Source organism: Aristolochia californica, unplaced genomic scaffold (genome assembly GCF_029961685.1).
Source record: "Aristolochia californica isolate CCGP_79_NKW_82.1479 unplaced genomic scaffold, dmAriCali1.0.hap1 SCAF_9, whole genome shotgun sequence".
Taxonomy (NCBI): Eukaryota; Viridiplantae; Streptophyta; class Magnoliopsida; order Piperales; family Aristolochiaceae; genus Aristolochia; species Aristolochia californica.
The window spans coordinates 29,817,309-29,844,289 of record NW_027182290.1 but is presented as its reverse complement, the minus strand read 5'-3'; the positions used below and the strand labels follow the sequence as shown (position 1 = coordinate 29,844,289).

Here is a 26,981-nt window from a genome sequence, read left to right as displayed (position 1 = left end):
GTTACAAGTGTTAAAAGCGGGCCCACGGGGACCCAGCTGTTCTCTGTTCCGATTTTTGTATAGGGATAAAGGAGCGCCGGTCCAGCTGCTGGCTCGCTTTCACACCTCAAACCGTACCTGCCTTCCTTTTTAATTAAAAAAATCAAATTTCTCTCTTTTGACCCTTTTGCCCTTCTTAACATTCAAAAAATAGGATGTTAATATATTTCGAATTTTAGGCAAACACAAGCGTTTATTAAAATAACGGTCACCGATTTTATTCCGAAAATGAACGAATTCTCTCGCTCGCAATAACTAATAGTGGCATTTCCGTCATATAAGGAAAAGCAGTGGTTACCGTTACTGTTTTGAATAGAATTGAAGGCCGTTCCCGTAGTCTCAACCCCCTCCTCCCGCGGAAAGATGCAGCGGCTCCGTCTAACTTCACCCTGAAATAGAGTAGACAAGCGCCTCAGAGAAAAGGAAATATCTCATCAGAACCATAAAGGAAAATCGAAGAAACCTTCTTTATTAACCAAGGTCCCAAACGTTATTTTCTGCATTGCTGTTTTCTCTGCGGCTGAAGCTTGAAGGTTCCTTTTGTAGAGGTCGCGGAGAGGAAAACGAAGGAAACCATGTATCTCAGAGCTTGCCTTCTTGTTTTCTCTACGTTTTGTATCTGTGCTTGTGGTCTTTCTCGATTGGAGCGCTTTCAAAGCACACCCACACAAGGTTCCACTCTCATGGCCTCGCATTCTTTTCATTCACTGTTATTACGTACTTTTCTTTGATTTTTCTGGCTGGTGTTGTGGTTTGAGAGGCTATCTGCGTCAGAATGTGAGATGGTGATAGTCGTTCCGGTCGTTCATTTTGGTTTAGGTATTAGTCGGTTAATGAAACTTGTTTTTCTTCTCCGATATTCTATAACTGGTTTTTATTCGGTGCTAATGCCCACAAAAGCTGTTCCCCTGGCTATAATATATTCAGTTAACAGACATGAAAAGGCAGGTTTGGGCTTTTCAAGCTGAATCATTTTTCTTGTTCGACTCTATATGTATACGTGCTTTTCCGTCTCTATTTCCAGTTAAAGAAATAGCGTGGTTTTCAGATGTCTGCGTAGAACTTTTGCCCTGACTTTTCGAATTGTAACGAAAAGTTGGTTTGGGTTTTTTTTTTTTTTTTTTTTTTTTTTTGTCTTCTGACAAATGGTTTCGTTTGGATTTTTTTTTTTTTTTTTGTTTTGTTCTTTTTATCCATTTTCTGTTATCTGTATTTTTTTTTTTATAGAATGTGTGTATCTGTATTCTTTGTGTTTGAGATTTTATCTGAAAAAGCTTCTGAATGGCCGAGTTCTTCATCATAATAGTTATATAGGAGCTGCGCCCATTGTAAATTAGTTGCCCTCTAGTTCGTCATGAAAAGTTTTTATCTTGCTGAGTGCAGACTTTTATCTACATCATATATTGGTTGAATCTTTAAAATTTATAAATGAACTTTAGAAAATTGAAGAAAGAATTTAATGATTCTTTATAAAAAAGCTAACACAGTTTTTTTATTTTTCTTTTATTTGGGGATTTTGCAGATGTAATAGATCACTTGGTTTTAGTGAGGAGGTCTGTTGCTGAAGCATCGCCTCCTGCTAGCAGTGTAGGGAACTCCTCTTTCATATTAGCTGCAGAAAGAACACGCAGGAAAGACCCTTTGGATAATTTTAAATATTATAAAGGTGGATGGAACATCAGCGACAACCATTACTGGGCTGTGAGTTCCTCAACTGACAAATTGCTTTCCTTCACGAATTGCCATATTATCTATTTGTTTGTGTCAATATGTTAGCATATTTCGTAAATTGGACCTTGTCTCAGTGGCTACTTATTTTTATTTTTATTTTTTCTCTAATGTGAGGTCTTTGGTTCAAGTCTCACCTGGCTTGAAGTCTTACTGGTGCATGAGACGGAGTCTATGTAATCAACATTCAAAAAGAATGCTATCATATTTTTAGTTTTCTTCTAATTAATCTTTTTCCATGCAGTCTGTTGGTTTCACTGCTGCCCCTCCGTTCCTTGTTGGTGGAATATGGTTCGTCATTTTTGGTTTGATGTTATTGTCAATGTGCTGTTACTTTTGCTGTTGCCGTCGAAGAAGTTACTCCTATTCTCGGACAGCTTATGCACTCTCCCTTATTTTACTCATACTGTTTACCTGTGCTGTAATGTGAGTTTCTTTTTGTCTTTTCTTTCCTCGAGTGGAGGTTTAATTAAATTTTATAATAATTTTTTACCCCTTTTGGTTTACTATTCTTTCAAATATATCTCTTTTGACATTTTAATTCATTCCCCTGTGGTTGTTAACCATGTGGGATGTGTTTCTGGACCTTTTTGGACACCTAAACAGTTAAGTGGACCCTCTCTACGTTTAACCTTTATCTCTCAGGGACTTTTAATTAACTAGTTAGTTATTTTTCTAGTCTAGAGAACAACAAAACGTTCTCCTTCATTTCTCTTGCCTTGTTATCTGTCATGTCTCTATGCCATTTAGATTTTTTTAAGGACCATTTGTGAACAAGTTTTCTTAAAACCCGTTACTTTTCTCAGCATGAAGTTAATCGTTCTGATAGTTTCTGTTCCATTTCTTTCAGTTTTTAGGTTATTTTGGTTACTCTATTGAGGCCAGACTGCTTTTCTGTGCTTTGGTGCCGCATTTTTTTTTCTTTATGCTGACAAAAACCCTGTTATCTAGTTGACTGAGTATTTCTCTATGGTTCCTGATTGATGTAAATATGGTTATGTGAAGAGAGTCCATTTCCACGTTACTCTGCTACACTGAAAACTTTCTTGCCATGCTTTGTTGAAACTTCTGCTTCAAATTGATTCCACATGTAGTGAATTAATCTTGTTGTGCCATTTTCTCTTCCAGCATTGGATGCATTGTTTTGTACCATGGGCAAGCCAAAGCACATGAAAGTACCGCAGATACTTTAAACTATGTTGTCGGCCAGGCTAATGTCACTGTGGAGAATCTTAGGAATTTCTCGAGAACTTTGTCTGAAGCTAAGAAGACGCGAGTAGATCAGTTTTTTATGCCTTCTGATGTCCAAGCCAGAATTGGCAAAATCCAAACTAAGGTCAATGAGTCTGCTGATACTCTGGCCCGTCGTGCAGATGATAATTCTGATAAAATACAGGATGTGTTGGATAATGTGTAAGATTCAAACCTTAATTTTCTCAGTTATATATGATTTAATATATTCTAATTGAGATATTTTGCGTTTGAAGTGGCAATAAAGATTATGTACTTCTTTGTTGACTTTGATGTGGTTCAATGTTGCTCTCACCTGCAGGAGATTGGACTTAATCATTGTCGCTGCTGTAATGCTCCTTCTGGCATTTCTTGGTTTCTGTAAGTTTGCATTCATTTTACTCTAATACAATGTTGTCCTTGTTTTTGGTGTTTACACTAAGTTTTGCAACTGTATGTGAATTCTTCTTTTTGATGTCTAACTTATTTCATTGTGGTTATATGTGCAGTGTTTTCTGTACTTGGTCTTCAATTCCTTGTTTATATGTAAGATACTAGTTTTCCTTTTAACAGTAAGATAGTAGTGGTTATTGCTCACTTTTCTTACTGAAGCTTTTTTCTTGTTTCTAAGTGTTTCAATAATAAGTGTCTGCTTTTGAATTCTACCTTGTTGCAGACTGGTTCTAGTTGGTTGGCTTCTTGTTGCTGGAACATTTATTCTGTGCGGAATATTTCTTCTTTTACACAAGTAAGGCCATGATTCTTTTGCGTTTTTGTCAATTAAGTCTTTATGTTAGTTGTGAAGTTGGATCCAAGATCCATCCAAAAATGACTAGCCAACTTTGGAAGCCTCTTTCCCAACTAATAAATTCAAGATTTTTGTATTCACTAATCCATATAAGACTATTCCTTAACACTTCCCCTCATGTGTAGGGCCCTCTTTTGTGGCTCTACATGTGGATAATTTGGGTGGAAGCCTACATATGAGTACCTGCTCTGATATCGTGTGAAGTTGGATCCAAGACCTATCCCAAAATGACTAACCAACTTAAAAACCGTTTTTCCAACTAATAAACTCAAGATTTTTGTGTTCACTAATCCATGAGGGACTATTCCTTAACATTAGTATCAATAATCGATAAAAAAAATGTTAGTATCAATGACAATGAATTGATGCTAATTTGTTTTTGTGGGTGAATCTTATTTGTACCTCTGTCATTTATTGATTGTTCGATTTTGGATTCTCTTATAGACTGAAAATCAGATAGTCACAAACTACTTATGATAGGTTGCCAGCATTTCGGTGAGGTGCAAGCAATCATTTTCATTGCCCATGTCTATTAAATTTGAGCAAAACTAGTCAAGACTCATTAGGCATGAATAGTGTGCATTGATGACACTGCTTATCTTTGTGCTCTTGTTTTCTTGACTGATAATTTTGAGCAAACTCTTTGAGGCATATATATATCATCCGTGCATGATAAGGTTTAGTTGACTTTTTACCTAGTGTTTCTAAAAGACATTCTGGCTCGCATCAACTAAATAAATAACCAATTATATACATTGTCAGAGATATATTTTTTTTTTAGGTGACTGCACTGCTTTATGACAACTAAACTAGAGCTGTCAACATGGAGACTGATCACCCCTACCTGACTTGAATAACCACTCGCTTGTCACCCAACTGTCAATTATAACCAATAACTCTTATATTTCCATCTAATAAGCTATACAATCTCTTTTTTTCTCACCTACCTATTGAGGTGGTAAGGTTAGGGTAAGGCTTAGAGAATACTTATCCTTACGATAAGCCACAACTCAGCGTAGTGAAAGTCATACCCTACCCTTATTCTATTCACTAACATGTCTTCATAGATATGAACAATGAAGACTTTGACAAGGTTTCTGTAAGCAGGTTTCTTGTTTATGAGAACCTTGTTGTCCAATAGAAGTCAAAATTTATGCATCTGGTTTTGCATTATTACAGAGTGTGAAGAAACTTATTTGCTCGAGGTTAGTAGGGTGTGTTTGGCATTAAATTATTGTAGGTATAACTTTTATAGAGTTTAAACATGTGAATATGGAATATTTGGTGATGGATTTTTTGAAGGTTTTGAATTAGAGTGTTTGAGAACCCACAGAGGAGATGCTTGGTGAAGCTTGAATGCATGCATGTTCCTTATGGCCTTCTAAAGATTGACCCTTTCTCCAAATATTGCATTTTATGGGATTATCAGGGAGTTGACAATTATAGATTGTGAAATTCCAACTCAAAGAAAACTGAATAAGAAGAGACGTAGTGTTTATTTGAGCTTATTTGTTCAAAGGCATGCAACTTGAAATGTAGGAAAAGTAAGAGTAAGGCAATAGTCATGGTAGAGTCGAAAAGAAAGCATGGAATATCAGTAAGCAGCCTCAAGAGGGCAGGCTTGGTGGTATTTCCAACCAAGTGGGGTTTGGATGGTGAAGAAAGAAAAGAGAGAACTGAGCAGGGTTTAGAGTATCTTCCTAAAAGAAATGGAGTATTGATTGAGAATAGGTTTATAGAAAGATGGAAGCTTCCTTGAAAAGAGAACTCCTGAAGTAGAAGGCATATCTCGTAGCTAAGGGGTATGCATGGAATGAAAATGTGGATTTATGACACTAATGATGAACCACACTTCTATTGGGTTTTGTTTGATGTGATGGCTATGTACTGTTTGGAATTTGAATAGTTTAGACTGAAATTGCAGTTCTCTATGGCGAGTTGGAGGAGGATATCTATGTTGTGTAGCTGGAGGGTTTTGTAGTTGAGAGTAAAGGGTAACTTTTACAAATTGAAATTGCATTTTTCTTTTCTGAAAAAAGTCTCTTTATGGCTTTAAGCGGTCACTGATATAGTAGTGCATGTGCTTTGATGCTTTCATGGTGAGTCATGGTTCTCATTGAAGGTAGACTTGGAATATGTGTATATTTTTGGTTTCTTACATGATAGGTCTATTATTCTATTGACATTGTGTCTTTATACTTTATACAAGTATTAAAATATATATATAACATTATCAAGTTGAAACAAGAATTGAGTGAGGGAATTTGGTATGAAAGATCTTGGAGGAACAAAGGAAATCTTGGGTAATCCATAGTGATATAATGAACAAGTAGTTTGGAACGTCTTAAAAATATTTGTCACCAAAGACACCAGTCAAGTCGAACATAAAGGAGGCTGAACTGGTAAGTTGTCTCATGTGAGTACCCTGGAGCATACATAGAAAGAAAATTACATGCTCAAGGTACTATACTTTGGTGTTGTTGGTTTTTGACTTGTTCTAGGCTTGATTGTCTCAAGCAATTCATGTGTTAAGTAGATACCTGGTTGCCTTTAAAAAAAAAGTTGATATGGTTGATCCAGGTCTTGAATATCGAAACACTTTAAAATGAATCTTTTATTATCTAAAAAGGAACCAGTGATGCAAAAAAATTGTGAGACAAAAGCATGAGATGTGTTGTATCTGGTTATGTGGATTCTAACTATGCAAGGGATTAGATACAATGAGGTCTATGGCATTTATTTTTTTAGTTATGGTGGGTGGTCCTATTAGTTAGAAGCCTATGTTGCATGACAATCTCGCCTTGTTTACTAAGGTTGAATATGTTGGTTGCTATGGGATTGACAAATGATGTGGAGTGGATTAAGGGATTAGTTTGTGAGTTAGGGATTGTTCAACAAGGTTTTTATTTTGATTGTTAGAGTGCATTTTTCTGATTAAGAATACCACATTGATGTGAAATATCATAAGCACAAGGAGTTGTGAGGGGTATCAAAGCTAGAGAAGATCTCCAGTGTGATGATATAATAGAAAAAAGATGTAGTTATACCGGATAGCAAGTTCAGCATTGTTTGGACTTAAGTCATGTTAATTATAGCAGGTGCAAGGAAAGGGTTAAACTTGAGCTTGAGCTCAACCTCGAGCCTAAAATTGGAATCGAGCTCGAGTTAGGTTAGAACTCCAACCTATATTTAAAACTATAAAAATTTAAAAATAAATAAAGAAAATATTGTGATGAACTGAGTACCATTGAACTGCAAGCTATCACAAAGGAGTATAAGATTTTACAATAGAGTATACTAATGTATAATAACCAGCTTAATAGACCTAAAAGAAAGAGCAATGGTACTTGCTGAATGATCGATCATCTTTGAGGTTTGAGGTAAATAAAAGCAACCGTCAAGGCACACCACCTAAGTGGTGAAACTATAGTATTTTCTTTTATCTTGTGGTATTTGTTTATAAGAGAGAAATCGGATACCTTTAAGAAAACTCCCAAGGGAGAGATAGTACAAGAATATAAATTCAAAAGGGTAACCACAACAAAAAGTAAGGAAAGTGGCTCATATGGGGAGTGAAGTGCTAACAAGATGATGCCAGCTGACTCCTTCCTGAGCCAAAGTGTTAGTAATGTTGTTAGCATTCCTAGGGGCCCAAGGTGGAGAAAAAAAGGAAGGAAGAAAGGTGATTTGTAAAAAAAAAAAAAAATAGAAAGGAGAGAAAATTTTGGGGAAAATCATTAATCTTTCTCAAGCTGTTGTAAGTCAATTTTATCGGTTTTCTTGTTAATGCTTAGTGAAAAAAATTTCTAGCTTTTCATTAATGTATCGTTATGATAATTTTTACTGAACCACGCAAAGATTGTGTGCTTATTCAAAGAAGAAGAAGAAGAAGAAGAAGAAAGAAGGAGAAAAGGTGGATAGAAATGCATGAGTTTATTATACATGTGAAAATGTGAGAGTCAACTATTAATGGAAGTTTTATAGAATAGAAGCTGATCTTAACATATGTGAAGATATGTGTTTTGTTATTTTATGTGAAGATGTGTGTTTTGTTATTTTCATTATCTAACTCTGTTTCAGACAGTGCTAACAATTCTTTTTAAGCAACGTTAATCATGTTTAAAGCTGTTAGGGGCTAAATTCTTTGGAGGCTATGTTTTCAGACAGTGCTAACAATCCTTTCTCAAAGCTGTCGGGGACTAAATTCTGTGGAATCTATATTGCTGACACTTTTGTTAAATGGCAAGAGTTGTACTCATTTGAGCAAAAGTAATAGATTAATGGTGTCAGCAACAAACTCTACCGGTTTTGCATATGAGTTACTGAGTATTGTTGGGTCATTGTAGTAAGCATGAAATGATTAACTACATCTCCTGACTCCTATTTCAAGTCATTATAACAAGTTCCACTGTACTAACTACATTGAAAGACTTTGAAGTTTCATTTATGATTTCTGTTGAAGTGTTTAACCTCTTGTCTGTCATTTTATTGTTCCAGTGTGACTGCAGATGCTTGCATTGCTATGGATGAGTGGGTCCTGCATCCTGCTGAGCATACTGCTTTGGATGACATACTCCCATGCGTGGATAATATAACTGCTAACGCGTCCTTGTATCAAAGCAAGGAATCCGTTTTCCAACTAATCAATGTGGTCAACCAGGTCATCAGTAATGTCTCAAATCGAAACTTCCCTCCATTTATCCCGCTTTATTTCAACCAGTCTGGACCATTGATGCCTGTTCTGTGCAACCCGTTTAATTCCGATCTGAGTAGTCGTGAATGCAAGACAAGAGAAGTGGGCTTCAATAATGCGTCTCAAGTAAGTGAAGAGTCCACTTTTGAATTGTTTTCAAGCTATATTTCAGAATCCCTTTTATTTTGATTTCCCAAATTTCAAGATCTTTTTACATATTTATGTTTGGAAGGGTAATCAAATATATCCCCTGTGAAAAAGTTTAAACCTCCAGACGAAGTCGTTTCTCTAAACGATTTCAGTCTGTTATCTACTATTATTTCTGACTATGAGAATTATGCAATCATGAACATACACTGACCGCACAATCTTACATTTCTTCTTTAAACTCTTTTTTCACCTCATACAGGTCTGGAAGAATTATGTGTGCAATGTCTCCTCAGCAGGGATATGTGTGACAGTGGGACGAGTAACTCCCTCCATATACAATCAGATGAAATCTGCTGTGACTGTGAGCTATGGTTTATATCGCTACACTCCGTTCCTTGTGGAGCTGGAAGATTGCACGTTTGTGCGGGACACGTTTACAACCATTAGCAAACAGAAATGCCCCAGCCTTCGAAGATATACAAAACGAATTTACATTGGCTTGGTGATGGTCTCTGTTGCAGTGATGCTTTCTTTGATATTTTGGGTCATATATGCTAGAGAGAGGCGGCACCGGAAGTACAACAAGCAGTTTATTCAGAATTAAGCACAAGTTTCCCAGAAAAGATGAACAGGGAAAGAGGGGCTTTGATGAACTATATTGCTAAACAGTTTAGTTAGATGGTGCTTTCATTGGAGAAGTGATGTTCTCAGTTGTACATAGGTGAATAGAGTAGTTAGATGTGTTATATTGCTCAGTAAGCTTTCTGTTTGGAATTGAGAGATTGTGTGAATACTGGAAGTGTTTCTGTCAGGGAGATTTATTTTTGTCCTGTGAAAACTTGTTGTAACCATTGTTTGAAGCTGCATGTCTGGTGGAAATGCATTGCAGTCTGTCCTCCACTTCAATTCTTCCACTCAGTCGAGGTGGAGCATGTATGTCTAGTAATCCTAGCTTGATATAAAATTTATTGAAATCTTGTTTTTAAAGAGATTACATCACCAATTTGTTCAGTAGACGTAATGTATGGAGTAACTACTTTGTTACTAATCACTGGATCTCTTACAAAGTGTTGATCAACTTCACTCTTGGAATACCGAGTTGTTTGATCACAAGTAGCAAGTCTTTTGAAACAATTTTTAACTCTTTTTTTTACATTGATTGTATCCACATGAGTTCGCTAATAGTATGAGTCATTGATCTGTATTATGCATCAACACTAAGTGTCACAACGTTTTATTTTTTATTATTTTCCAACTAATAAGATTTCTTTCAACAAGCTTGAGGTTGTTCTTTTATGCTCAGATTGTTGTTTGTGCTCCTTTCTAAGCTGATAAACCAATACAGATTTCTATGGAATAGATGTAGAAGGTACGGTGGAACTATCCATAGCAAGAAGAAAAAGAAGAGACTCATGGCCACTATAGGAGTAAAAAGTGACTCATTGCTAACTTGATTAGTAACATGAGGCTGCATAAAAATTTAACATCTGAGTTTGATCTCATGTTAGATCTCTGTCTACCAACGCGACGGGAACAGAAGCTTCGTCCCAGTTCATTTTCAAGGATAACTTTCCGTAACTTCGTCGTCACCTTTTCTAATCAAACAAGAAAGATCCATCTCATCTGTTCATTCCGGGACAAAATTAAAAGAGCAAAATGTTCATTCCGGGAATGCAGCCACCATCTTGTCAAATGCAAGCAACGCCACGACAGGGGTAGGTTAGGTTTCTGTCAAGATCCCTGTCTTCTTTCATCTTTCAATTGCTCATGGCGTTTCAATTTTTTCTAACGCAGATACAGGAAAGTCCAAACTCGACTGAATTCCTCTTGCTTCCCCGCAACTAATTCCGTCATACACCAAAACCAGAAATCGGAGGTTCAAAGACCGGACGCAACTTGAAAATGTGGCGTTCTAGAGAAGCATAAGATGACTAAAATCGTAAAAATAAGGTGAAAAGCATACTTACTTACCATGGAGAGATCAAATGCTGGCCACATGAGAGATTACGAACTGAAGTTCGCACTGATCGTTACGTTGAGGATTTGAACTAGGGCTTGAAGGGAAGGTAGTAGTAAAAGAGACTAGGTTCTTTTTACCAATTTATACCATAAAATAAACCACAATAATTTATTACCATATATCAATGAAATTATGCCTATATTACCCTTCTTCATTTTTGTTGTAGAAATTACCATCCATCAAAGAAAAGGGTAATAAGATAAAGATTTTGAGAGAAATCAACCGTTTACTTTAGGAGAAAGCAGTCAATTGTTTGCCCTAACCCAATGTTATTGAAGTTCCTAATATAGTATTTAACTGTGTTGTAATGTATTTTATGTCAACTATCTATTTGTAGGCATAAATATTTAATTATAAAAATTAGAACCTTGATCAACGATTCAGATTATTAACTTTGATTAGCGATCAAGGTTAAAGGAACTTAATTGTCACTTAACCTATGTTCAAAGTCAAAACTCTCAGTGGTCAAGACATAGCGGTTTTCTGAAATAGTCGGTCAGTTGTCAAAATTAGATCTTTGGTCAAAATCTAGATCAATTATTAAGATTATAACTTAAAATTGAGAAGAAAGTCACCTAAAAGCTAATGCAAATGGGTGATATATGGAGTTGCAAGAGAATTTCACCCAAGTAAATGAGGTGGTATATAAGTGACACTTGACATAGTAGAAAAACTCCACCTAAAGGAAAAAAATAGTACTATTTCAAAGGGATAAGATGAGGTGTCATGTTTCCATCGGAAGAAGAAAAAGGTTTTTGCATGTTCATCTCTTCTTGCATGTGTAGTTAGTCAAGGGAAGAGGGAGAACATAAGGGAGATAAAAAAAGGAAGGGTGGTTAAACCACCTCTACCACATTGTAAATAGGGAACCCTATGAGGTTAAGGGGATAACTTTTGGGGGGAGGAGGAGAGCGTTTAGAAATTAAAAATCATTGGAGAAACTTGCAGGAACTCCAAATCTAGAACTTTGCTAAAATCTTCATAGAGCTTCCAACAAGTAAAAATCATATCATTATGTTACCAAATTCCCTTGAAACCGTCATGGAGGTTGCACCAACTAGACACTTCGCCACAATTCTCTCATCCCTCATAATGCCTCAAACTTCAATTTAGCCTGGACCCTTGTTGGGTTTCTATAGTAATAAGCAATTACCTTTGTTGTTATTGCCACCATATTTAAACTTATCGTTGCAGTAGATGGCCAACTTTCCTCATCAAACACCAAGTGAATAATAGCTATAAAAAAAAACTAGTCAACTAAGGGAGGCATCAATTCACCTATTAGGTCATTCAAGACTACTCGAGTTCATGTGTAGAGATTGAATCAGAGGACTCTTCAGAGATAAAAACCTTATATCACATGCATTCGCGTAACTTTCTTTCATTGTTGTACTTACTATCATCATGCTTCATAAATTAGATTATTTTGTATGTTAACATTTTCTGAATATCCAATGGGTCTTCTTTGCTTCACATCTTTTTCTCCACAAATTTCAGAAAAAAATCAGCTCCATATCATGGCATCTCAATGTGCAAAAAAAAAAAAAAACAATGATCTCTCACAAGCTCAAATCTGAATTTGTTAAGTCCAAAGAAGGTAGATCTAATTGTCATCCATTCAAACCCAAAAAGGCAGTTAGACACACAATCAATCATGGAGCCGACAAAGCAAAAGAACGAAGTTCTTCCAAACACTACAATAACTATTCATTTAGGTCCAATCATTTGAATAATAACAAAAGAATTTGGAATGGCTGAAATTTTTCCCTCAAGTGGAAGGAAATAAAGGGTTCAAGGCGTTTGATTATGCAAGAAGATCATATACCATGTTGATCTTTGCATAGCAACATCTGTAGCAAATGTAGACAAAAAACTTCACCCCAATACTCCATTAGAAAGTGTCCCTCATTCTTCAAGTTTTAGGGCGTTAGTGATGTTAAAGCAATATAAAGAGCATTGCAATAATTCTTCTAAAAAACACGAGGAATCTCCAATCATCACGAAAAGAAAAGTTCATCACAACCAATCTCTAAGAGTTAGTGTATTTATCATGACGATAGAGCTACAATAAGCGATGAAGGAAAGAGACAAGCAAATCAAGGCAAGAGACACTCAAATTGCATAACTTATATCCAAAATCGAGTAATTGATGGAGAATCTTGAATATTATTTTCATTCAAAAAATCATCCTCAACTTTGCTCAACTTCAAAAATTACATCTTTTGCTATTATAACAAGTCGACAAGTTCTTCAATAGGTAGAAAGAGACACATTATCCATCGACTCTCTCTAATATCATTCAAAAAATTTTTGAAGGCCTTCAACTAATGGACAAAGCACAAAAGACATCTCAAGCTTATGTTTGGCCTTACAGTAGTACAATCCAAGTTCTAAAAATATTGCATGGGTACCAACCTGCCAACTTCCAACAATTTAATGGAAATGGCAACCTAGATCACCATGTTAGAAACTTGTTTGAACAAGAGACCTGCTAGAATTTTTTCAACCCTTAAGAAATGGTGAGTACGAGCCCTTGAACACTTGAAACTACCAACTTTGCTTTACTTTTGATAAACTTATTAAAACCCTAGAATCCCTGCTCTAATACCTTGTTAGATTCTAGGGTTTCATGTCTAAAAGAGGTTAGGGTGTATATATGTGTGTGTGTGTGTGTGTGTGTGTGTTAAAAATCCTACTACAAGTGAAAGAAAAAAAGGGACTTAAAGTTCTACAATATTACAAGTAGTGCTACTTCTCTATATAATTATAAGATATGCCACTAATGCTTCTTAATAGACTCTCAATTAGAAAGGTCTTCTATTGTAGTAAAAATTCAATTTCAAATCCTTTTGGAAGATTAGACTCTCGATTTGAAGTCTGCTTGAAAAATATAATTTGTTGAAAGATTTTGATCCAAACTTACAACAATATTTTCACTATGCATTTATAAACCCAAGATTGAAGAGTAAACAACGAAAGTGCTTAAAGCCTTGTGCATCCACATGATGAACGTAGTCATGAAGGGCGAATTTATAAGCATAAAAATTTTAATCATCAAAATTAGTACCCTGATTAACGTTTCAAATCATTGATATTGATCAACGATCATGATTGAAGGAACTTTAACCAATGGTCAAAGTGAAAAGTCAGTCAAGGCATAGAGGTTTTGTCGAACAATCAATCAATTGTTATTAGCGTTTCAGTCAAAATTTGAATCAATTATTAATATCATAACCTATAATCGATTATTAAGATGAACAAGATAGTAACGTGGCTACTGCCAACATCAAATTAGAGAGGAAGGGCACCTATGCATCACATAAGCAAATGAGGTGACATGTGGCAATGCTCCACCCAAACAAGGCACATGGGTGACATATGGCATTGTCGAAAAACTCTACATAAAGGGAAGAAGTGACACTATTTCAAATAGAAAAGTTGAGGTGTCATGTTCTCATTGGATGAGAAAAAGATTTTGCCAATTTTGTTTTCCATTTACATATGTAGCTAGTCAAGGGGAGAGGGAGAAAATAAGAGAAAATAGACTATCTAGGGGAGGTGGAAAGCTTTTATAGAGGAAAAATAGTTGGAAAAACCTGTAGGAGCTCTAGATCTCGAAGTCTTCTAACGTTTCATAGAGCTTGCAACAAATAACATTGTCATCACTCTATCAAATTTCTTTGAAGCTGTCATGGAATTTGCACCAAGCAAGCACTTTGTCACAATTTTGTGATCCCTCTCAATGTCTCATGTCTCAATCTTCAACTTAGCTCTAAACTTTGTTAGATTTCTACAGCAAAAGTAACAACAAGCAATTATCTTTGTTGTTTTTTTGCCAACATCTTTGAACCCACCGTTATAATAGGGCGCCGATTTCCTCTTCAAACACCAAGTAGATGCTAATTGTAGGACAAAAAATAATCAACTAATGGAGGTTGCAATCTACCGATTTGGTCACTAAAGGCTCCGATCAAGTTCATGCATGGAGAATAAATCAGGGGACTCTTCGGAGAAAAGACCTTACATCACTTGAATTATTATAACTTTTTTTTTCGTTATTATACTTATGGTTGAACCGCTTTACAAACCAAATATTTTTGTATGTCTCCATTTTTGGTATACCCGGTGGGATCTCTCTGCCTCTCATCTTCTTTCTCCACAAACTTCTTAAGAAAATCAACCCCAATATCATGGCATCTCAAGGCATAAAATGAAACAAGGCCATACTATTAGAATATTTGACAATGTTGTTTGCCTACTTACACGAATCTACTGCTCAGCCTAGAGAGCACATAAAGAGTAGCGGGTGATTTGTACTCGCGCGAGTAAATTCTGCATGTGTCGATTTCAAATAGGAGGGAGGCGGACGCGTATCCTACACACTCCCTGGCCTTTCCACGCCATAAAGTAAGTGAAGATTCGCCGGCATAGTCACCCCCTGCGTATACAGCCGAATCTTCTTCCCGTTTTTCCGATACATGATTCAGGATCTACGTGGCTTCCAGTAAATTGTTCCATCACCGGTGGGACCCGCTTTGGAAGATTCCAGGCAACGAGTAAAGTGCCCTTCTGTACACGCGTCAGATGACAGCCTTTACGGTCTTAGCTGCACTGGGAGCGGCTTCTCGTTTGTTTCCGGATTTGTTTATGAGCGTTGATCCAATGGGTCGGGCGAGCATCAGCCGTCAAACTTCAACTAGGAAACTCAAGTAATCAGGTAATTTCCTAACGAAAACTAGGATACCGAAGTAATTTCGATGTGGATTTTCCGTTATAAGAAAACCCCCCCGACGGCGAAGGATACTCACTTGTCTCCACTCCATGCATCAGACAGAAACCAGAAAGCTCGAAGCGAAGCACACAGCCATGGCCTCTTCGTCTTCTTCCTCCTCTTTTCCAGCGAGGCCACGGATTCCTTCGCGCACCTGCTCGTGCTCTCCTACGACTCATCCCGGCTCGTTCAGATGCAGCCTGCACAGAAACGCGCGTAGGAATTCGAGTCATCGGGCTGCTAGCCACGGCGGCGCGGCCTCTATAGACCGGCTGGAATCGTCGCTTAGGTCTTTGAGGGCCATTCTTCTTCAGAACATCAGACCGTCCAACCACAATCTTCGCAGGCGGAGGAATTTCCATCCGAAGCCTTCAAGATTCTTTCTCATGAAATAGCAACGATCACGGAGTCACAGTCGCTTGAATCCTTTCTTGGAGAGGAATTCGGTACGCGATTTTGGTGAATTACATAATACTGATCTTTATGTAGGAAGTATGGAAGTGATGTTGTTATGTACATATTGAATTTTCAGATCTGCATAGAGAATGGAGAAAATGGATGTTTTTCTTTTTCCTTTTTCTTTCTCTGGAACAAATTTGAGATCTTGAATGGATTAAATTTACAGTTCGGAGTCTCAAACTATGATACCTCTCTCTCTCTCTCTTCTGATTCACTATCATTAAGTCTATGAGAAAGCCTTCAGATGCTTGAATCTTGATTCTCGTCGAACAACACGGCTAATCCAAATCAGTTACCCATTGAATTCGTTCTCTCCCACACGAGTGATGAGTCACAACACCTCAGCTGTTCAACTGATTAACTGAAAAGCATCTCGTAGTGAGAACACGTGTATGAGCATTAGAAGTATAAAAAGCTTCTCGGCTCGAGCGTTCTCACGGCTTTTTTATGGTTCAAGAAAGAGATTGGATAAGATTTCATTCGGTTTTACCAAAGCTGAGGCATCGAGAATCGGACAGCTAGTCTTACAAAACTGTTCAACGGTGGAAGCGCTCCAAGCTTCCACAGTTCAGTGTGGGTAGAAGTGTAAAGAAATATAAAAATCTTGTGGATTAGTTACAAGTTCATGCGATCGGGGCTTGTTACGTGTCACGCGTCACGACGAAGTTTGTTGATAATCAGTTACGCTACCCCGTCATTCCATGACAAATTTGGCGTTCATGAAGTTAGCTTTTGAGATACAGGCTTGAGCAAATAAACTCCCCTCTTTCGGGAATATCTGCAAGATATTCACCGGGAAAATTTCCACCTCTCCCAGCAAAATAAAAAAATTGCTGGGAGAAGTAGTTTTCTCAACGAAATTGAATTCCATGGGCAATGGATTTTTTCCCACAAATTTTAAATCTTGCTCGAAGAGGTGGGATCTTTACCAACGAATTAATTTTTTTTAGGAAAGGTTCTTTTATCTCTACTTTAATTAAATAAATATTAGATGGTCGTTTATTTTCAGGACTCATGGATTACATCACGGAGAGAGAAAAAAAACACACGTTGAGGAGCAAAGGAGGAAGAATGGAATTTTGGACTTATTCAAAACCCTCCCCCTTAACTCTATTTATAATTGATTAAAGTAAAATATTATAATTTTACCCTCAACCTAGTAAGAGTCAAGAATAGACAAAAAATATAAACTAATTACATTAATGACATCCTATTACATCATATCTTCCAACACTTCCTCTCAAGCTGGGAGGTACTGGTAGTGATCCCAATTTGAAACAAATAACATATGTTTAGTTATAATCTCTTCTATTACGGTGTCCCAAGGATAAGTACAACACCAGGCACAGGCTTCCAAATGGTAAAAATGGGTTATAAGTCGAAACGAACCTCAAATGATTTTGAACAAATATGGTGATAATAATCACTAAAGTGGGTAATGCATGTTATTTGCAAGACGGTGATAAAAAAATCCAAGGGTACCAATAAAAAGTCTCAAGGGATTTAAAAACACCCATATATAAAAGGGACGCAACTCTCAAAAGGGTTGCCCAAAGGGATAAGTGAGAGTCAAATAAAGGACGGTAGGAGAAAGGCCGCCAAATAATAAGGGGGTAATATGCTTTATTTTCCTAAATTCATATCTCCAACTTATGAACCAATACGAAATAGTCGCAAATAATGAACTAAAGGCAAACAACTGAGAAGTCCTTCAATAATAATGTCTCAATCAAAGAGACCCAATAGCAGCAACAGAAATAGGCTAATGCCTAAATAACACGTACCAAATAATGTAAGTCCTTAAACGTAATAATCCAGAGTGAGTTTATCCGTGAATAAGGAAGTTATGCACCAAGTAATAAATTAGAATTGAGTATTAAGCGGCCAAAATTCCAAGATAATAATCAAGTCGGAGCCAAGGGACCGAGTCAAAGTGAGTCAAGCAACTGAGTCGAGTTGAGTCAGTGTCAGACCAATATAGCCAAGTTGCAGAACGAATCAGTATAGAAATCGGGACTCGAACCAGTATAAGAAAGGCAGAGAGCAAGTGGACTGAGTCAAGCTTACTTGAGTTCGAGTTGACTCGGTTCCAGTTTACCCAGTCATAAGTTGTCAGAAATGTAATTTTTCCCATAAGATGATCCCCTTCACCTCTTTCTCGCAGTTTCCTTCCCGTCCCTATAGTAGACAAAGCGAAAAGGAGAGAAACACGGTAACCTTCAATAGAAAACCAATGATAGATGATGAATCTTTGTAATTGGCAAACCAACATTACTCTTGCATAAGACACTAGCATGCAAAGAAATAATCTTATTGTTTCATAGAGAATTTAAAAAAAAAAAAAGAACTTATCTTTTCTGAATCGACATATGGTGGTTTTCTTCAAATCAAGCAGCAATGAAGCAAATTGAAATCATGAAATCTCTGTTTTGATACCATGTTGATTTCAGGATTTCATAATATTAAAGCCTTGAATGTAGTGTAGAAGTGAAGAGAGAAAGAGAGGATGAGAAGAAACAAGGTGAGAGGAATGAAGAGAGAGAGAGAGAGAGAAAGAGAGGGAAGGGAAAGTGAGAGAATAAGGGTTGTGGAAGATAATCAATCCTCCTCCTTAACCTTTACTTATAGATTAAAAGATACATAAATTATAAGTATGCCATTTACTCTAACTTGTTTATGTCTTTCAAAAGTCATCAATCCAGCAACTAGCCAAGATAACTTCAGCTTGCCAACAGAGAGTTTTCCAATAATAGAAAAAAGTGAAGATACGGTAGATCAGTGAGTAATCAGTATCTTCCAATAACGATAGCTAGTTGAAGAATGACGCAAAGAGATTTACTCGGAGTCTCGGGCAGGATGATAGTGGAGACGAGGCAGAGTGATTAACAGAGACAACCACGAGACATCAACAAGAATTAAGGGATTGCAACAAATATTCCCACCAACGAGATTGACGAGTGTGCAGGAAATAATAGTGAATTATGAAACTTATGCTCGGGATATCTGAAGTCTCTGGACAGAAATGCAGCAACAGTGATAAGTGATCAAAGGAAGGCCAAACAAGTTCCAGTAATGACAACAAACTATCATGTTGAGAGTAGAGTAATGCCAAGCTGGACGAAGATACTGAAAGAACCAATAACATCTCTAATGATGACAATAGCCATACAAGCTGCAAGAAAGAGAGAAGCCAGGCGGAAGTATGATCAACAGATGAATAATTTCATAGCAGATGAGATGTTGTTTTTGCTGGGGTCACAAGTTGGGTTCACCAAAAACCATAAAAAAATTCCAGTCCGGTTTGACCCCTCCAAGGCAATATGAGCAATTCTCATGCATAACGATGACCAGAAGGCAACAAGAGATAGAGATGCACTCTACATTTCTATAGTGATCAGCATTGAAAAGATTATCAACCAGACCAACCAATTGACCAATCTACATGAGACCGAGAGAGATTAGTAGTAACAGAGTGCATGATCATCAGAGAATACCATCAGGCCATGATGAAGCGGAAGCAAAATTAACAAATTGTGATCAATCGATTAATACTAGAAGACAGAGAGAATCTTAGAGTAAAGAGATAGAAGTAGGTATAACAGAGGTTACTAGGTATTTAGAAAATGATTAAAGGCAAGATACCATTAACAACAACGTAGCAACTAACAAAGACAACAAATAAACCAACCAGATATCATTAGCAAGTCAATCATCCACCGAGCAATAACAAGTTTGGAATTGTAAAAACACATAGCTACGAGTCCTGAAAATCAATGCTTTAATACCATGTTGATTTTCAGGACTCTATGGATTATATCATGGAGAAAGAATAAAAACACACGTTGGAGAGAAAAGAAAGAGGAAGAATGGGGTTCTGGACTTATTCTAAACCCTCCCCTTTAAACTCTATTTATAACTGATAAAAATATTATTATAATTATGTTATTCACCCTAGTAAGAGTGAAGAAGAGACAAGAAATATAAACTAATTATATCAATAACACCCTTTTTCCAACAATTGTAAATAAAATAAATAAAACTAATAAAAAGGTAATCAATTATATTTTTTTAAAATATTTACTAATGGTGTGTTAACTTAATTGTCCATTAGTTTTAAATAATAAATTTTTATATGAAAATATAATATTTAATAGATTCTATTTTAAAATGCGGTATCTAACAAGTCCGTATTAAAGAATTACTCATAATGATGTGAATATTATCGAAAGAGTAGATATAACGGGTTTTTCCCAGTATTGTGCACATCATATGTGTCATACATCTCTCCCAAAATCATAATGGGTAGTAAAATTTTAATAAAATTTGGAAATTAGACGTTATTTATTATTAAATAACTGATTACAAATTATTAAATGAATAACTGATTAAATTTAATAAAATATTTAATTAGGTTAAAATATTTATATTTTTATTATATAAATAATAGATAAAATATCCATCTTGGTGCGGAATTCTTAGCGTAGCTGCCTCTCTTGACTCCCATTAAACCTCTCCGCATGGCTTAATTGTTCACCGCTAAAACACAAGACCGAGCAGTTGAGTTGCGTACGAAATGGTCTAGACAGGGACACCAGATTGACTCATCTTCAGTTTCCTCCCTTCCGCTGGAGACCAATTTAGCGTTCAATATGAGAAAGAAAGTTCCATTTTGGTGCAGCAAGTGGCTTACCCAGAAGCGACCGCCATTAATGTTTTTTTTTTTTCTTTCTGAAACCACGCCGAGAAAGAAGACTTGTTTAGAACAAATATATGAACAAATAAATGAACTTCTTCGTATTGATGGAGACTGAAGAAGCTTCTTCTGCCCAGGTCGTATGAACTTGCCGAAGCACCAAATCCTCTTCTTTCTTGGTGATTAAGCATCTGCTACCTGTAATCACAACAGCTGCAAACAGAGTGAGAGAGAGAGAGCGACAACCATAGTAGAAACCTTATCGAGTTATCTTCCTCAGTTTTAAGGATTTGAAACCCTTCATTAAACACTAAATCATCGTCTCCACGGAGACTTACTTTTTTAATAATAAGTAGATATTATGGAATCGACAAGTTGGTTGAGTGCAGCAAATCGCTGCTACCTAACCAAATTATATGACGGAAGAAGAAACCCATTTGGTGAGATTTGGCTCGCAAATGACAACCACCATTCTTTAGTTTTAAAAACTCGATACCCTTCTTCTGTTACTGTCTTTTCATATAAAAAAATTAAGCAAGAAAGGCTTTCATTAATGCCTACAAATGGCCTTTGCTCCCTTCTACGGACGTTTTGACTAACCTCTGAAAAAATGTCCCAAAATACCCAGGCAATCGCAGCTGCAGAAAGACGTGGATTCTCGTCGATCCCTTGTCCCACCCATCAGCCATCACGCAGCGACATTTCAGGGGGGTCCACGATCACATGCGCTAACTCGGACCAAAGGGTTCGGCCTTGTCGTCCGTGGCTACTCCGTGGGGAAACATATGTCACACATATGTAAGAGTCTGTGACCTGTCACGTAAATATGTTCCATGTGTCCGGCCAGGTGGTCCGGCAGGACCAAGGCGGTATTCTCTACGGTCTGGGTGGTTTTTAAAATGGGATTTAAATCGAGACGTGGATTAGAATAAGCGAATTAGATAATGGCTAAGCGGCGAGCGCATATTGTTGGCTTGGAATCGGGGAGAGAGATTTGGGAAGCTAATTTCTGAGAAAATTGGAGTGAAAGGGAAATTTGACAGCTCGGTTGCAACGACTTTGTCGTCGTCCGCAGCCGGTTGGCTGCCGTTTCTCGTTTCTCTCCGCCGTTCCTTTTAACGGAGTACCCACACGGAATCAAGGCGACCGCTGTCACTTAGCAAGCAAGATTCCTCTCCGGCGCTTCCCCCACCCGAAACCCTCCCTAACAAGTTATGTATCAAGGGGAGAGAGAGTCAAAGGAAAGACAGAGAAAATTCCATAACTGCCCTTCCGCTTCAAAGTATAAAGCTAGCTCTGAGGCCGGGTCCACGTTGGGAAAATTCAAACCTTTGACATGGTATTATGGTAATTTTGCGTACGGACGCGAAGAGAGGAAGGCTACATTAGTAATTCATGAGGAGACGGAAGCGTAAATTCAGCGCAAGCCGCGACAATCTCGTAAATTGTGCAAAAAGAAGTGTCATTTGGGGGGACTGGGAGGGCATACGTGGCGGATGTTTGGGAGCCCCAAAAGCTGTCGTAGAAGACGTCGGAGTCCCGCCCACTGCTTCTTGTCTGGAGGAGCCGTTGGATCCTAATCCTGAGGGCTCTTAACCAGGGTTCCGGTCTGGTTAGGTTAACCTTCAAGCCTCCCATTTCCCTACTCCTATAAATGAAACGCTTGAGGCGAGCCAGGTTTGCCAAAATAGAGAGCCGATAGCCCTCTTTGGGGGAAATCTTCACCCTTCTTTCTCTAGTCTTGTCTTCTCTTCCCGGTCGCCGTCTTCTGCTTCGGATCAGCAACCTCAATGGCGACTTCTTCTAGAAGCAGATCCAGTGGACCAGTACTTCCTATCAACGGACTCCGACGATCCACTTCCCCTTCTGGAAAATTTTGTTCCTCCTCCTATTCCCATTCATCTTCGGCCTTTGCCTCCTCTTCCGCCAGCTTCTCGGCAACCTTTTCTTCTCCTTCTTCTCGTTTCCTTCACAGATCTGCCTCGCCGACCCGAGTCAATCTGTGTGGCCCTATGCCATCCGCCCCTTCCGTGCGATTCTCCATCGATCGGGCCCCTTCTCCCGGCCGATCGTTCGCTGTGTCTCCTCGTGAGCGCCAGGTTGTAAAAAATCAGCCCAAGGTTTTGTCTGCTCCGCAGAAGAGAACGTGTATGTGCTCCCCGACGACGCATCCAGGTTCGTTTCGGTGCAGCTTGCACAAGGGTTTCGGTAGTCACGCGGTCTACTCGCCTTCTAATCGGCTTAACGCCCGGCGATCGGCGATGACCAACTCCCTTGTGCGGATCGGTACCGTTGAAGGAGATTTGGTTAAAAGAGCTCTTGCTGCCTTGATTCGCCCCTCTTCCCATCAGCAAAAGAGGAGAGCGGCGTTCCAGCCACGGCCCAGTCGGCTGTCCGTGATGTCCAAGTCCGATGACTGAACGTCAGTATCTTGTGCAGGTTCGTTTTCATATTTTGGATCTCTGTGTCTGATAGCTTTTTCCACGGTAAGCGGTTTTGCTGCTCCGAAGAAGTCGGATTCCGGCTCGAGGCGTCAGATCTGAAAGGAGACGGAAAAGACTTACCGTCCGATCACCAGAGAAATTCTTTTCTTTCTTGTACTTTGGAGACCGAAACAGGAACCCTCCAGCTTTCAAGACGGACACAGATACCAGAAACCCCTCTTGTACATATCTTTTGGAGCCAGTAGTGGCTGTTGAAGGAGAATTCTTAAGATATTGAATTCGTTTCTTCAGATCAAAGTGGTTTAAAAGGGATAATTAATCTAAAATTGGCAAGGCTAAAACTTCACAAATCTGGAATGTTTGCAACACAGCACCATTTCCGTGAACGTGTACATAATCCCGTCATATTTGCAGTGTGTCACTCATGCGTTCCGTTGGGTGTACCGTTACGTTTGCCGTTGGTGGTGCGATGGTGCGTTCATCTTCTCCGTTGGTTCTGTGGTGCGTTCGTCGTCGTCGTCTGGTACGTATTCGTATGCCGTAAATCTTTGATGTGTTCCGTGAAGGTAAAGTATTTGATTTGATTTTATACTTATTATTATTGTTATCTATGAATTGTTTTGTGACTTACCTCATTACTATTTTTTTCTTTTAAGGTAAGGTACTCTGGTTTGTTGCTTCCGTTTTTTTGTTTGCAGGCTACTGCCCTGTGGACGGCGTGGCTGCTGAAGGTTGTTGTCACTTAACTTACAGAATTAAATCTTCCGTGAAGTGGAAAAGGATCCAAACCCCAATTTTGGTACAGTAAATTAAGAGGGGGAAGCTGTATGAAAGAGAAGTAGGATTAGAACTGATCAATCAATGGCGTTTTAGAATGCACTGGTTCTGGATATACCTTTCTGCGATTGAAGAACGACGAAAATCAAGCGGCGGCATGAACTCGGAGAATGATATTTGGGAACTGAGCATGAAAAATATATTTTAACATTAAAAAAAAGATCTGTCATAAAAATTAGTTAAATTTTAGTTGATACATGATAGAGGAACCAAAATCAAACCGAAATTGAAGATCAAGAAAGGAGAAGAAGAATAAGAGTTGTGAACGATAAAAAGAGCAAGAAGGGGAGAAGAAGACAAATTTTACAGAAGGTGACAACCGTCCGAAAATCAGGTGGCGAGCGGTTAGAAAAACAAACCAGAAGGACCGAATCGGCCACCGCCCAAAAAAAAAGAGCAGTTATGATCTCTAATGACCACGGGAAGGAGACTACAGTGTAGGCCCACCTGTAACTGCTTTCAAACTCACAACTGTCAGAGAAACGGGAAAGAGAGTGAAGAGCCATTAAAGCTAACAATAAAGCAGTTGGTATCATTAAAAAAACTAAAATTTGAACAGAGGTTTTCAGGGTCGGAGAGGCGCCGGAGGAAAACCATTCAAATCAGACTCTTGGTTGGATCTTTTTTTAGTTTTGCTAAGACCAGCCTTAGTCGCCTTCAAGGTGGTAGGGTTTGATTAGTTGGACCAGCCGGGAGTTTTTCCTAAGTTGTAATGGGTTCGGTACCAGAAGCTTAAAAGTGACGGAAACCCATGTGCATGACAAAAAAACAAAAGTGATTACAACATTCAATACGAAGAAAAACGAATTTTGAGGGGAATAATTAGGCATGAGTAAAACCAACTTGAATTAAATCCCTCGTAATGTGAAACATAAGGTGTATCTTATCTGATTACGGATAGAACTTGTTCGAGAGAACTTCAGAGCATTTGCTCCTCTTGAAGACTGGCCGAACCCTTTGTTGCTTTAAAGCTGAATTGGGTTCACTTTTCACTAGACTTTCATAATTTGATCAACTTTACTTTAAATCTTAGAATTCAATCTTTGAAGAGGAACCCTATAATTCCTATCCGGTGAAGAGGAAGTGAACACCTGTTTTATCTTCAAATTTTGAAGCCCTAAAAGCTTGGTGAACATCTTTCCCCTTCTTTTGGTATTCAAATCGTTTCACATATTAATTTATTTAACCTATTTGACAAAAGAGTCCTAATGATTTCCTCCGTATATGTCTCTTTCTCCTATAATAGAGTTATTACAAAATGCTCACAAGACAGTGGAAGAGAATCTAGTAGATTTGCACCCTTTGACTTAATTCTTCTAAGACAATTAATTTGAATGACTCTTCATTATGGACAATTTCTTCAACTATAACTACAAATTCAATACCAATTTTTTTTTGGCTGAGGTGGCTTCTCAAGAAGGGGTGAATTCAGATATTCAAATTAACAATAACTTGTGTGTGTAATTAAAATATCTTGCATAAAATAAATTTAAAATAAATAACAACATGCGCACACCAAGAGGATAGATAAATTTTTTGTTATTGATGTTCCCCTAGTGGTAGTCACCACCTGTGAACCCGTGTTATGGAAAATTTCACTATTACGCTCCAATAGCTTGAAAACTACAAAAGAAATTTCAGCTCTTTTTGGCCACATGTAGCTCAATATATGATTTAACACAAGCCAATCTCCCCAAGAGATTTCTACTAGATTCTAGCTTTAGCTAAGCATTCCTATCTAGATTAACAGGTTCTAGATGAACCTTTCACAATTTCATAAAAAAGAAAGGGAAAAATTACACTCTTACTTGGAGAGATGGTTCTCCTTAATTGATTCAGGTTGCCTCCTCCTTTGTTCAACGTTGTGAATAGATCAAAGAGCTTGTACTATTATGTATGCAAAGATGAATGGAAGATTCTCTCTCTCTTTTTCTCTAAAATACTTTTGGCAAGTGGCTTAAAGATATGCCAATAAATATTCATTCACTCTATTACTCATAGTATGGTAGAGTATTTATAGTTTTTCCAACTCAAAGTAGTCGTTATTTGCCCGTTTGAAAAAAAATTGGACCGTTGATTGATCGATTACTAGCAAGTGACTTATTGATCAATGGACTGATTGTCCAATATGTTACCGTTGGTCCATAAAATTTAAGTTTATTGATCATTGCCTTTGATTGATCAATCAATCGAGATTCACTCTTGTTGTTCAATACAAGTATGTCGATCAATGCATTTTTCTTTGATTGATCATGTTTGAAGTTCCTCATTAGTAAGGTTGTGATTGATCGAACAATCTGGAGGGATGATCGATCATTCCATGAAATTTTTTATTGCTTGGATAGCTTTGATTGGTCATTGATCGTGCTTTGTATTTCTAGCCTACACACTTTTGGATGATTGACCCTTATCAACGACGGATCGATCGTTACAATACTAGATTAAAAATGTAGACTTTATAAAGCATGAAATTTTTTCTTTAAGTACTTTAACATGTTTCTAAATGATGTATATGATGATTCTAAATATGTCTATATACAATTTATATTCTAAAATTCTGATTTTACAAATACTCAAGGAATAGGAGTTTGGAATACTCTTGTACAAAATTGATTGAGTTTAGATGCTTGTTTATGACGCTTGAACTCGAGTTTTCTCGTTGTTTCTTCCTTGTGGGTACATATTCAAGAAATGTTTTTCAATTGTACTTGAAATCTTCATTTTAGGTTTGATGTTTTATAACTTGAGATATTTTTGAAGGTGAAGTATCTGAAATATTTTATATTTAAAAATTGTTACGGTGAAGTATCTGAAATATTTTATATTTAAAAATCGTTAGTTCTTTTGTTCACTACCTTCATCTCAGCTACGGGGAGCTTTCACCGTACAGGAGAAATCAATGCAAAACCAATGAGGAACCCAAAATCCCCTCTTTTCCATTTATCCGTATCTCTTTCCTCCCTCTCTGTTCCTTTTCTCCTATCTCAAACCCTAATTTATGGGTTTCCCATGCACAGACACTTTTCTCTTTGTCTGGATTGCTTTTTCTTAGCAGAGTCCCTCTCAGCAACGGTGGCGAAAAACAAAAAAAATGGAAATCGAAAACATA

General features: G+C 37.6%; 2 protein-coding genes across 2 annotated transcripts; both read left to right on the top strand.

Moving 5' to 3' along the window:
- Nucleotides 1-490: 490 nt before the first annotated feature.
- Nucleotides 491-9,594, top strand: LOC137941717 (uncharacterized). The gene is made up of 9 exons (XM_068787252.1): nt 491-711; nt 1,562-1,740; nt 2,012-2,193; nt 2,896-3,180; nt 3,320-3,378; nt 3,507-3,543; nt 3,674-3,745; nt 8,303-8,624; nt 8,908-9,594. Exons 1-9 carry the CDS (start codon nt 615-617, stop codon nt 9,250-9,252), a joined length of 1,578 nt encoding a protein of 525 aa, XP_068643353.1. The 5' UTR covers nt 491-614; the 3' UTR covers nt 9,253-9,594.
- A 12,696-nt stretch (nt 9,595-22,290) lies between these two features.
- LOC137941430 (uncharacterized) lies at nt 22,291-23,332 on the top strand. The gene has a single exon (XM_068786836.1). The coding sequence runs from the start codon at nt 22,382-22,384 to the stop codon at nt 23,009-23,011; it is 630 nt and encodes a 209-aa protein (XP_068642937.1). The 5' UTR covers nt 22,291-22,381; the 3' UTR covers nt 23,012-23,332.
- Nucleotides 23,333-26,981: the final 3,649 nt, after the last annotated feature.

Excerpts from the sequence above, each read along its gene's own strand:
- LOC137941717 (XM_068787252.1), top strand. The coding sequence starts at position 615 with ATGTATCTCAGAGCTTGCCTTCTTGTTTTCTCTACGTTTTGTATCTGT. Across the intron at positions 3,181-3,319 it reads CAGGATGTGTTGGATAATGT|GAGATTGGACTTAATCATTG; the intron begins GTAAGATTCAAA and ends TCTCACCTGCAG. Across the intron at positions 3,746-8,302 it reads ATATTTCTTCTTTTACACAA|TGTGACTGCAGATGCTTGCA; the intron begins GTAAGGCCATGA and ends TTATTGTTCCAG.
- LOC137941430 (XM_068786836.1), top strand. The coding sequence starts at position 22,382 with ATGGCGACTTCTTCTAGAAGCAGATCCAGTGGACCAGTACTTCCTATC.